Raw genomic sequence first — 12,201 nt, 5'->3', positions numbered from 1 at the left:
ATCTTGGGCTTAAAAGATCGCATTACCCTTTGGCACATCCTCTGTTTGTGTGTTCTGCGAGGTTCAAGCAGGAAGTAGATGTGTGTCTCTCCAGTTTGATCTTTGACACAGCTGATGACTGCAGCAGTACAGGATGTGGTTTAGAAACAGACAGACAGGGTGTGACTGAATGCCTCAGTACTTGTGTCCCCCCACCCCCGGCTGGCTGGCTGACTGTGAAGCAGATAGGAAAGGCACCCAAATAAAGGCTGTTTACTTCCTCTTCTCGGGCTAATGGCTGCCGCTTAAAAGTGGTCAAACGGGGGTTAAAGTGTCACGGTTTGGGTTTGTGGTGCCTTCTAGGAGTTTCAGTTTTAGTACCCCGACCGCTGATGTGTTGGTTTGACTAGAGGTGAAAATGATTCTGTCTAGTTTTGAGGGATTTAAATTGCAAAAACAAAATGGTTACACTGGTTTGGGGATGAAAGGTCAGACCTCACCCTTGTTGCACTCTTGATCAGGTTTGCTGCTCGGCTTGTCAAGACTTGTTGTGCTTGTCTGTATGTTTTACATACATGGTTTTATTGTTTTACTGCAAGGTCAGTAGCCTGAATGTTGGTGCTAAAGGGAGGTTAACGAGAGCAGAAAATAGTTTCTTCTCTGGTTGTTTCCGCCTCTTTCTATAGGCAAGTATTCATGCCACTGAAGTTTTTCATATTTTGCACATTAAAGCAAACTTCAATACGTTTTTATTGGGATTTTCTGTGATTAGACCAACGTATTGTAGCACATAATTGTGAACTAGGAGGAAATGAAGCAGTTTTTAATGCTTATTCATATAAAATACTTCAAAACCTCAAAATAAAATTGTTACATTCATAGAGGTTATAAAACCACATCTCAAGCTTTGGATGGGAGAACCTTAAAGTTAATATTCACAGATTCTCTCTTTCTAATCTGACAGCGTTTGAGCTTTTTTGAAAAGAAAATTTGGCAGAAAAAATTTAGCAAATCTTGCCTATTTGTAACTAATTCTGAAAAACATGCAGTTTTTTTCCTTCCGCTTCAGATGTGTGTTTTAGATACGTGTTACTTTCTTTTGGTCTGTCAAAGAAAATCCCAATAAAATACACTGAAGATTGTAGCTGTGGCATGATAAAATTAGAAAAGCTTCTGCATACCTATGCACGGATGGTACTTTAAATGAGTTGGAAAACTTTCTCTCACATTACTAATGTCTGAAACGAATGTCTGTTTATTCTCCAACTACCATTTTAAATAATTTAAACAGCACATGCAGCATTTTGCTGATGCATGTTTGTTCATTATGCATGTAAGGAGACAGCACGCGTATTTATAGCCAAGAGTCAACTTTGAGCATGTCTGTTGCTTTTAGACGGCAGACATCTGGAGGCTCCGCATGACTCCAGGGAGGAGACCCTGACCTCTCACCCGGCTGCGTCTCTGTGTTTCAGCATGTTGGTCTGCGTTAATGGCACCTTCGCCTTTAATCGATGAACATGTTGCTAATAATAGAATAATGACGGAGTAGAAACTCGTCCCTCTGCAGGGAATTTGAGGCTGGATTTGAGCCTTCAAATCCAAAATTCTTCATCTGGTGCAGAAATCAGCTGAAATAGATTAAAATGTTTGCGCACAAGCAGAACAGTCACTCACTCGATCCTGTCCTTGTGGCAGAATTTCTTTTCTATCTTTAAAACTGAGCTAGAAATAGTTTAAAAGACACAAAAATGCTCCTTTGGTTTAAGATGCTCTTAGCTACAAAGATCAGGTAGAAAAGGAAGAAGAGAAAAGCCCAGATGCTGTTAATGCTGCGGGTGGAAATTAAATGTCTGCACAGATGTCGCTCCGTGCAGAAAAATGAAGTGCTTTTACTCTGAGCACAGTGATGGAGAGTCATGGATGTGTGTAGTACCCGGGCATCTAATAGTGCTCCCAAAACAGCACTTTTTTTGTGTGTTACATTAGTGCATCTGCTGCAGAAATGTCACGTGCCGGAGCCCAACGGTCGGGAGACTTAACCGAGGCTTTGGAAGTGGGTCATCGTGGGGAGTTCACATGGCTGTTTGTGTCTAGAGCGGAGCGCTCAGCAGCGCTGCGTGAGTGTAGCTGCAGCAGCAGGCAGACTGCTGGTGATTAGGAACAACAGGGCAGAGTTCAGCTGAGCGAGTGCATGGAATGCTAATCCACATTGTCATAAGGCGAGCCACGGCCTGACAAAAGGACTGGAGACATCCGGGGGGTTAGAAGGGCTGTTTGTGAGCATGTCTGCCTCTCTCTCTGTGTGTGTGTGGGTGTGTGTTGGTCACAAGAGCGTCTCCACCGAGAGAGGTGCTTCATTAGTGGAGATTAAGACCAAGCAGCAGCCTGGTATCAGTGCTGCTTAAGTAAGGTGGGGGGTTGAGGGAACGAGACGGGGGAAGTGGTCGTTGATATGTGTGAACATTTGCACACGGCCAGGTTCATTAAGGAGCAGAGAGCAGCAGTGATAATGAGCCTGGGTGTGTTTTCTTGTGTGGGTGGTGGGTGTAAAGCTGTCAGGTGTGCAGGAAATACTGAGAGACAAGCGACCAGTAGTGGAAAGGATTGAGTAAATGTATAGAGCTGTGAATGTATGTTATGAAATCATCCAATTAATTTTAATGTTGATAAAGATAACAATAGAATAAAAGTTGTCCAAGTAAATAATATATTAATGACGTTTCTTGAGTTCAGTTTTGCTAGCAGAGATCAGGCCTGTTTACTACCAGATCGGTGCAATCAACTAAATAGAACCTGTCCAACAGCATGAAGTAGGCCAGAGGATCTCAGAAAGCAACAAGCCCTGACCCTGTTGAAAGAAATTCAATAACTGATGAGATCCATCATTGTGTAAATGGTGATAAAGTCATTTTAAACACTTTTTTCAATGACTTGCAATAATTAATGCAATCATTAATTCAGGTCGGTGACAGGAAATTCTGAAGGAGAATCAGTCGCATTAGATTTTAGCAGTTGTAGGATTTCTTTTTTGTCTGGCAAAAGACCACAAGTCGTTTTTCCCACTAGTATTTGTCTTGTGCGTTTGTTTTGGTGGTGTTTACCCACAATGCCCTGCGCAGTAGTTTGTTTCCTACTTTTGGAGTGGTCTTTGAGCTGCTTGGCATTCACATATGCATTCAAATCGCTCCAGAGTTTTCTTAATCTGAACTGAGATCTAGGTTTTTAGGTGGACTAAAGTTCATGTTTTTTGGTCAGAGTTATATTGCGCATTCACACCTTCCTAAATGAACTAGACTTTCGAGGAAAACAAACTAGAGTTTGATTTTTTTAAAAAGGGGAACTAAGCAAGATTTAGTTTAGGGTGTGAATGCATCGTAAATAGACCTTTAACACTTTGAAGCCCCTGCTAATTCTGCTGTGGAAGATTTGTCAATTGTTGCCACAAAGGGTGAAAAAAAAATCTTTTAAAAATTTTTTTCTGGCAATGTTTGTCCTAAGCATGAAACCTAATCCCAAACAGCCCTGTCCTTCTAATTGGTCTGCACAGATATAGAGCAAAGTAGATAAGTGGTCTCAGTAATGGAGCTTCTTCTGTTGTGGGGGTCAAACAGATGAAAGACCCCTGAGAGACCTGAAGTTAATGTCTGTTCAGTTCAGTGCTCTCCATCTGTCTTCCCCTTCACACACACCACACACACACCATACACACAACCATCACAGTGAAGGAAGCTGACGAGGAGAAGGCGCCACCACTGCAGTGTTTTTTTTCTTGTTTTTTTCTCCCAACTCACTCTTATTACTCAACCCTTCCCTCCATCTTTTTGCTGTCCCATCATCCCACCCTCTCTCTCCCCCTCCTTCACTCGCCCCCTCCTTTCAGCGCTGCAGTGCTTCCTTCTGAGCAGAAAAAAAAGAAAAAGAAAAAACCACCAACCAAATGCGCTCTGGAGCGGACGAGCCTCCTGCTTTCCACACTACACCTGGCTACACATCGAGCTCCATCCTCCATTTGCATGCTCGTTCAGTCATGGCCTTGTAAATAAGGGGCAGTCCCCTGCTCAGCTGGCAGGGGGGACCACACAAATTAGCATCAGGTAGAGCGTCTTCAATTTACAATGAAATAAAACAAGAGAAACGGCTTCCCTTTTATGAGGCAGGGCTTGTTTTTGATAGATGTTGAACAAGGTTTGAGGTCCTGGGGGTTTGCATTAGGCAGTAAAGATGGTGTTTTCCAAATTGGATAAAAGTGATAAGAGAGAATTATTATGATGTCTAGGGGAATGCAGGCGAATGCTGGACCACAGCTCATATAACTGGGACTTGGTGTCACATTCATTTGCACACATTCTTCTTAGTTCTGTAATGCATCAATGTGGAGGACAATCCTTTACTCCAGCTGTTGAAAAGCTGTCTGCTCACCGTCGATGGCTTTAAAAGGCGAGGGAGTCAATTATTGATGCTTTCTACAACCTTGTTTCATTTATTTTCTCCTCCTCTGGTCTTCATCCCCCCTCTGCGCCTGTCCCTACCTCACCAGAGCTTCTCTTTCCTCTAGTGCTATCTGCGCTACCTGCCGATTTGCTTCAAAGTGTATGAGCCCCGTGAGGCCACAGATAAGCATCAACTGTGTCAGTTCGTGGGCTCTCGCTGAGCGCGGCCCCGTGTTTGTTCAGAACACACACACACAGAACCAGAAAAGCAGAGACGGGAGAAGTGGTATTTAACGAACACATCTGCAGACGCTCTAATGTACATCTGTGCTTTGAAGCGAGAGTTTGACTCCAGCTGCGCTGTATGTCTGCACAGAAGCACCTGACAACAAGACATGTTGACTGTCGGCAAGGCGTTTCTTTGTGGTTTATTTATAGGCCTTCTCTTACTTTCCACAGTGTTGTATCACAGCGAGGCACAGACCAGTTAGAAACTCTCACAATATGAAGTTTTTAGTGAAAACACTGGTTTTGTTGTAGTTACCATGAAACAATAATGCTCAACACTGTCTAGTTGGTTATATTTAAGAGAGAAAAGCAATGACCTATTTTCCTACTGACATGGTATATAATTTATTTATAGTTATTTTGATTCATTTTGGCCAACCAATCAACTGTTTTGACCAACATTCACCCAGAAACACTCTAGTCACTCCAATTCCATCTCTGGCATCTCCTGAAGGGATTTAAGTTGTAGAACAACCTGGCTGACAATTTAGAAAGTTATGCCAGCTCCTCACATTAATTTGGTCAATGATTGAATGGGTTCATGTAATGTAAAGATATGCATCATGCATGCGTTTCAGAGTATTGACATCATGATGCACTTATAATACCAATCACTTCCATGGATTGGTTGGACCGACTCTTTGTTTTCTGAGTGTTCTGTTCTTTTCCATCATCACGTCTCTGTGGTTTTGGTGACTCTGGAAGATATTTGTGTGTTAACTCACCCGCCATCTCTCTCTCTCTCTTCATGTGTTTTAGAAGTCGGGAGAGGAAGAGGAGAGCCAGCTGAGGAAGTCTTCGGTGGAAATTTGCTCCGCTTCAGACAAGTTAGCCGACACAGAGCCTACGAGAAAGGTCAGTACCCACCCCTAAGGGTCATGACCCTCACCTCTATCCCTTTTGACTCAGCTGATGCCTTATGGGTAATCCCTAACTCACTCTTTATGTACATGTGTGCATGCCTATTGGACTATGGCTCCTATGAGAGCGATGTGCAGCATACTCCCGTCTCACTTTGCTGTTTCACTGTTCATCCAGTCTGCACTAGTTTCCTTCACTGATTAGTAAATTGGTATAGAACATCTCTAACCACAGCAGTATGTTAGAAAGACTGTGTTTTGGTGGTTTTGTGTTATAGTTATGCTGTTCTCTTTTTTTTTTCTTTCTATTCCACAGGGGAAACCATCCCCACCGGCTCTGATGTTCAACCGTCTCTTTACGGACATCAAGGAGGAGCCAGGACACCCCACCCTGGTCCATCCCAGGTACTGCACCCCCTGCTGTGATGCAATCTGAAGTCTAAAAATGGCCCATTTCTGAACCGTTATGTCTCATATTTCTTAGTTCAGATACAATTGTATGTTTGCAGTAGACCTCTGCCGTTTTGCTCTGAGTTATCATAATATGGCCGTTCATCCATTGTTCTCTATTTCTTCTTTGCTGCTTCTTTTTCTATCCCTTCCCCAGTTGCTCCAGTCAGTTTAGTTCTAGCTCCATTTTAGGTAACACAGTAATCTCTCCCAGATTAAAGCCTGGAATTAAAGGGTTTACGGAGCCACTGCAGCGTCTGACTGCTTCCCGCGGAGACTCTTGCAGACGTCAGGCTAGACGAATTAGAGGATGGGAGGGAGAGATTAGAGCCACGATCACCTGGTGGCATCATGAGATTTCACATTTACATGCACAGACCGGATTAGAGCACCAGTTCAGAGCCAGATGAGGTTCAATTTTGGTTGTCGCAGGGATCCACTAGAGGGGCGCACGTCAAGTGCAAGTCTGCCTTGCATTATTCAATCAGGTCTCAGTTGTTTTAAGTGTAGGAGCTTTATTTCCCCGCGCAGGCAGACAGGCAGTGCCTCGTTCCCATCCAGAGGGAGAGCAGGAATGTCTTGGTTGGTGGAGTTTTGAACAGAGCCCAGCTGAGCTGTCAGGCTTAACCTAGTTCACTGCTCCAGCCTCGGCGCGCTGTGAAGTTGGGGCTGCTGGTGGGGGTAGGGGCTCAGAGCGCCACACAGATGAGTGTTGACTCAGTGGATTCGGAGCATCTCCAGGCAGTATCTGTCTCCCCGTTGTGTGCCACTACCTGGAAGTTTGTGATAAGCTGAAGGTCTGTTTAGGCTGAGATCCTGGCAACACACGATAAGGACTATCCATATTCCAGACGGCGTTTTGTTTAGCTCCTGCTCTGAGATTTATCGCGCTGCTTTGAGCTAAAAGAGATAGCAAACAGAGATTGTTCTTTGTTTCGGACGTGTTTGTTGTTAAGGGCATCGCAGCATTCTGGAGCCCATAACTCTTTGCTATTTATAGTTTTTGGTGAAATCGCTGGAAGGAAACTAAACCACCTTTATGAGACCTAAAGCAGAAATGGGGGATATCTTAGAACACATTACATCAGGAGCACTGAAAATACTCCTGATTCTCTGACCTTTTTTTTCTACATTTTGAAATCACAAACTTACGGTACATGTATTTTTACATTTTACATAATAGAAAAACATAATTGCGAACTTTTGTTTTGACAAATAAAAATGTTAAAAGTGTGGCATGTATGTGTTCACCCCATTTTACTTTAATGCCCCTAAAAAATAAAGAATTTTGTCTTTTGAAGTCACCTCAGTAGTAAATAGCGTCCATTATCAGTGTTAACTTTAATATTATATAATTCTAAGTTTTTTAAGGTCTGACATAGTTAATTTTTTTTAAATAAAACTTTTAAATTTACCAAAAAGGATTGTAAAACCTGGTAGTGGGACCATGATGCTGCTGGACTACTCCAGGTCTGCTGCTTTGTTAGTCTGTTACATGTAATCCTGATAACATACTTAGAATGTCACAGTTAGAAAAAGTTCAGTGGGTACAAAATCTATGACTACTCTGTAAAACAAAAGTATTGTATCTTCATGCATTTAAATGCTTCATTTTCAACTCCTCGCCTTTCCAGTTACTACCTGTACACATATGATAAGATGGTGGCTCCCAACGTTTCTCTCAGGAGGGAGGCGGAGATGACCCCCGAGGTGTTTGGCGCGCTACTCAAGCATCACTACAGCCGCAGGATGCTGGGCCACGAAGAGCCACCAATGGGTCAGTAGGAAACGCAGCGAACTGTAAACTTACCTGTACAAAAATTCACTTTTTGTTTGAAAATATTTTACTGGGGACAGGAAGAAGAATATCTACACGTTTTATGTCGCTTTCTTCTGCAGAAACATGCTGAAATAAACCCAAGGTTTGCAAAAATAAAATAAAATAAAATAAATGTTAGCGGTAAAATTAAGATAGTCTGAAATCTGAAAAATGCTGACTAATCAGAGTGACATATTAACTAAGGCCCAAAATAATTGCAGTTTTAATCTTCTTAAACAAGAATTTACTAATATTTAATTTTGAATGCAACCCTTATGATATATGCGTTTTCTTCAAGGTTAAATATAGTTATTGTGAGTAAAACTTTCATTTATTAAAGTTTATTAAAGGTTGATTCTTTTTGTTGCTGCAATGAAAGATTAAAGTTTATTTTACGCCTTTTTACACAGGTGTTTGTATGGAGGGTGTTTTAGTTGAAAACGCCCTAACATTAAATAAATGTTGGATGAATGTACCATGTGTTCAAATCTATAAGCAGTTGGCTCAAATGACAATTATAAAGCTAATAAGCTGATGAAAACTCTTAATACAGAGTGCATTTATTTTAATAGCAGTTAGCAAATACAAGAGTGAAACACAGTAGGTTCATTAATATTAATTTGATGATAAATAATTACCAAATGCAGCTTTTTTTTTACCCCATTAAATAAATCCTTCATATTTAATTAGAACTCCTTCGCACGCCTATTGGACACAGTCTGATGTGTGTCTGCTATAAATACGTGACATCAATACAGCGAAGCAGCAGCTGTTTGCATGCAGCATAAGCATAAATGACAGGCGTATCAAGTTCACGCAGCTCACTCTGAGCTGACACATGCTCAGCAGCAACTTCCAGCACTGAAAACTCTGCAGCCCGCTCCCATGTACAGAGCCACTCGTTGACCTTCGGATAACAACCCTCCAGGCTGCCGCACGTCTGACGCGCTGGTGACCTCCCCTTTCACGCCATGCGTTCACATATACATAAAAAAAAAAAAAAAGGATGAATCAGAGGAACAGTTTCAGTCTGTCGTTATTAACGCGCCGTCTGATTGCCAGCCTGTGTGTTTCTCTCTTTCTCTTTCCGCTCTCCAACCAATCTGTCCTCCTTCCCTCCATTCTCCATCTCTTTGTTTCTCTCTGTTTTCCTGGCAACCGGCAACGCAACCTCTCTGAGCCGACTCTCCGTCTGTTCCCATACTTCTCTTCTGCCGTCCATCCATCCATCATTGTCTCTTCCCTCTCTGGCTCCCTTCATCTCTCAGTCTGCTGTCAAATCCTCCGCCCACTCCTCTCAGAGTGAGCTTTTCCTCCTTCCTCCCTGCCTTTTTCCAGACCAATCTGGATTTTTCTCCTTTAAGACGCTGTAGAAAGTAGGCCGTGAACGGCCGTAGTGCAGTGTTTCCCTTCCTCTTTACCAAACTGCTGGTTTGAATGGAGGATCTAATATTAGCTCTGTGGCTTTGAATTAATTTGAATAATGATTTGTGCCAGAGATTAGCATCCAGCTGAACATTTCCCCTGATGCACACATCTTAAAGATCGCAGTCAGGGGGAGAAGCCGGAGTTTAGAAAAACAAGGAGATGCAGTGGAGCATCTCACCTACACAGCTCACCTTTATTCGAGTTCCTGTGTCTGAGGGCAAACACAAACAGAAATTGTGGGCGAGTGTTTGGTTCCTCGGAAGAAGTGCGATGTTTTATGAGGTTGTGTGAGGGTGTTACTAAGAGTGCGCACACCAACACTACTTGCACTTCTTCTTGACTTTCAACCACTTCCTCTGCTTTTCTTTTTATCTTAGCTTCTCCCGTCCTCACGCTCTTGTCTTTCTTGCCTTCCTCAGATCTCCACGCGTCGCCTCCTGTGACGGCCGGCGCAGAGGAGGCCAAATCCCAGAGTGTGGCGGCTGCTGCCTTGGCCACTGAGCGGGAAAGCCAAACCCAAGCAGTTTCCATGGAGATGAGCAGCCCGTACTGCAAGAAAGCCACCCACATCCCCTCCCACACTCCTCCTCCGGCATCTCTTCCTCGGTCTGCGTCGATGCTGTCGTCGGAAACGGAAGCGGTGGCTAAGGACATGAGAGCTGCCGTCGCCACGGCGTCAGCGGCGACGGTGGGGGGTGTGGAGGATGACAAGGACAGGATTGTTGTGGAGATCATGCAGATGTATAGCAGGCAGCAGGAGAAGCTCAACTCCACCCTGCAGAAACAGCTGCTGCTGGAAATGGTGAGTTGGTGGATGGAAACAGAAACAAGCTGCAGATAAACCCGACTGGAACCGTTTTGTTGCCATCATTAAAGGCGTCGTTCACGTGGAGATGAAACCAACCCAACCTCCACCCCGCCTTCTCTCCTTCCAACATTTGCATTAGGAAATATTTTTCTATTTATACCCACTAATTTCTCATTCTTTTTTTTTTTTTTTTACAAAATTTCACATACATCGAAAAATTATTGATATTCCCTGAACTTTTTTAAGTCACAGCAACAAACTTCAATGTGTTTTCTAGGTATAGATGAGTGGTCTGAAACCTTTACATGTCCCGCTAAATCAAACTCATTCAGAGCCACAAATGTTATTTAACCTATTATGAAGAGACAAATTTAAAATTTTAAAATAAAAATCTACTATGGGAAACTTGTCGTCACATTTAAAGAATCACCATTTTATTTCTGCTTATAGATTTTAAAATAAAGACAAACATTTATATGAAGAGGATTTATACATTTTCTTTTAAAGGAGGTTAATGTTTGTGGAAAAGGATGTAAATAAAAAAAGTTTATAACACAATGATGAGAAAATTTAAATAATATTACTGATAATTCTGTCATTGTGTTATAAAAATTTAATGCAGGATTTATTCCAGCAACTAAAATCTGCGCAAGATATAACTCTCCTAGGAGAATGTAATTGTCACTAATGTTCTCTGATTAACCTCTGAGGGTTACACAAAGCAGCTGCATTTACTCTGAAATGTCAGACTTGAATTATTTTGGCACATCAGAGTAAAAGTGGACAAAATAATCCTATTTTCTCTGCAGAAATGATTGAAAGCTACATGCAAATACAAGTCATAGGTTATAAACACAGTTTTGGATTCTGTCAGGTTTTGGGCAACGGTGGAAGCACGAAGTCTAACCTCCCTGAGGAGAAGCTGTATTGCAAAGTGTTTCTCCTGCAGGCTCAGTGTACGGGATCGTTATTATCACCGTTACTCAGATCGTTCTTGTCTTGGATTCTGTGCGTCCAGGAGCTGGAGGCGTTGCGTGGGGGCGAGGCGACGAGGCTACGGGAGCTGAGCGCAGAGCAGCGGGAGCTCCGCAGCGAGCTGGAGGCGGTGCACAGCGAGCAGGCGCGGCGGCTCGGACAGGCCCGGCAGGAGCAGCTGGAGCTGGAGAGCCGTCTGGAGCAGCTCCGGCAGCAGGCCTGCGCCTGTGAACCCGGGGCCCAGCAGCAGCAGGAGGCCCAATACACCGCTCAGGTAGGAGCTCTAAACGCATCACCAGTTCTAAATAAGTCGCACTGAATTACAGCAACATAAAACTTTGATTTATGGGCCATTTTTACATTGAAAACCTTTTTTTTTATATATGAAACATGTTCCACTCTTTCTTCTCTAGATATGCCAGATATTGGAAATGTTTGTCCAGTAATATTTGAACTCTGAGTTTTGTGTAAGAATATAAAAACACACTTGGGGGACGTTTGGGTTTCCAGGAGATTAAACCTGGAGACAGACTGAGTTATGTTGGCCTGAGCTCAGCGCTGCAGTTTCACATCCAGACTCACCAACACGGCTTTTAACTCCACTACTCAGCAGATTCTTGAAAAGCTCCCAACTTTATCTCCTCATCTTAGCTGCTCTAGAAAGAAATGAAGTCTGTGGACAGACATGCAGCATTAGTCTTGTTTACCACACAGAGATACTTTCTAAACAGAATTACATCACTGTCCATTTCTGAGCTGTGAAATATGAGCGCTAGTGGTAAACAGTCCCAGTTGCTTCACCCTGAATATGAATGTGGCTTAACAGTGAAAGTGCAGCTTAAAGCTGGATTTCTGCTATGTTATGTTGCAGCTTTTTTTATTATTATAAGGATCTAAAGCCATCTTTTGTGGATGTTTTACCTCATTTGGTTTTAATAAAGTTCTGCAGAAATCTTGAAAGAAATAAAAGAAATGTGTATCATGTTTTTCCATTATTAATTTGATGATTTACATGTCTTTAATCAATTTGCAAGTTGGATGTTAGGGCATGAATCGGCTCTATTAGACACCCGTCACCTCCTTTCCTGTAGTAGTTACTGATTTATTGGTTAGTTAGCTTTGTCTTCATACAATATATTTGCATTTGAAACTAGACCAAAA

At 42.6% G+C, this 12,201-nt stretch overlaps 1 protein-coding gene across 1 annotated transcript in view; it reads left to right on the top strand.

The window, feature by feature from the left end:
• skila (SKI-like proto-oncogene a) overlaps nt 1–12,201 on the top strand; it is a 36,294-nt gene that overhangs the window by 19,767 nt on the left and 4,326 nt on the right. Inside the window, exons 3-7 of the mRNA XM_044135441.1 lie at nt 5,460–5,555; nt 5,877–5,965; nt 7,645–7,787; nt 9,677–10,059; nt 11,084–11,314. Of these exons, the coding sequence (XP_043991376.1) occupies nt 5,460–5,555; nt 5,877–5,965; nt 7,645–7,787; nt 9,677–10,059; nt 11,084–11,314 (942 nt within the window). The remainder of the gene's footprint in view (nt 1–5,459; nt 5,556–5,876; nt 5,966–7,644; nt 7,788–9,676; nt 10,060–11,083; nt 11,315–12,201) is intronic.

Source organism: Gambusia affinis, linkage group LG12 (assembly GCF_019740435.1).
Source record: "Gambusia affinis linkage group LG12, SWU_Gaff_1.0, whole genome shotgun sequence".
NCBI classification, from domain to species: Eukaryota; Metazoa; Chordata; class Actinopteri; order Cyprinodontiformes; family Poeciliidae; genus Gambusia; species Gambusia affinis.
The sequence above is the reverse complement of the archived record's forward strand: the minus strand, read 5'-3'. Positions and strand labels throughout refer to the sequence as shown.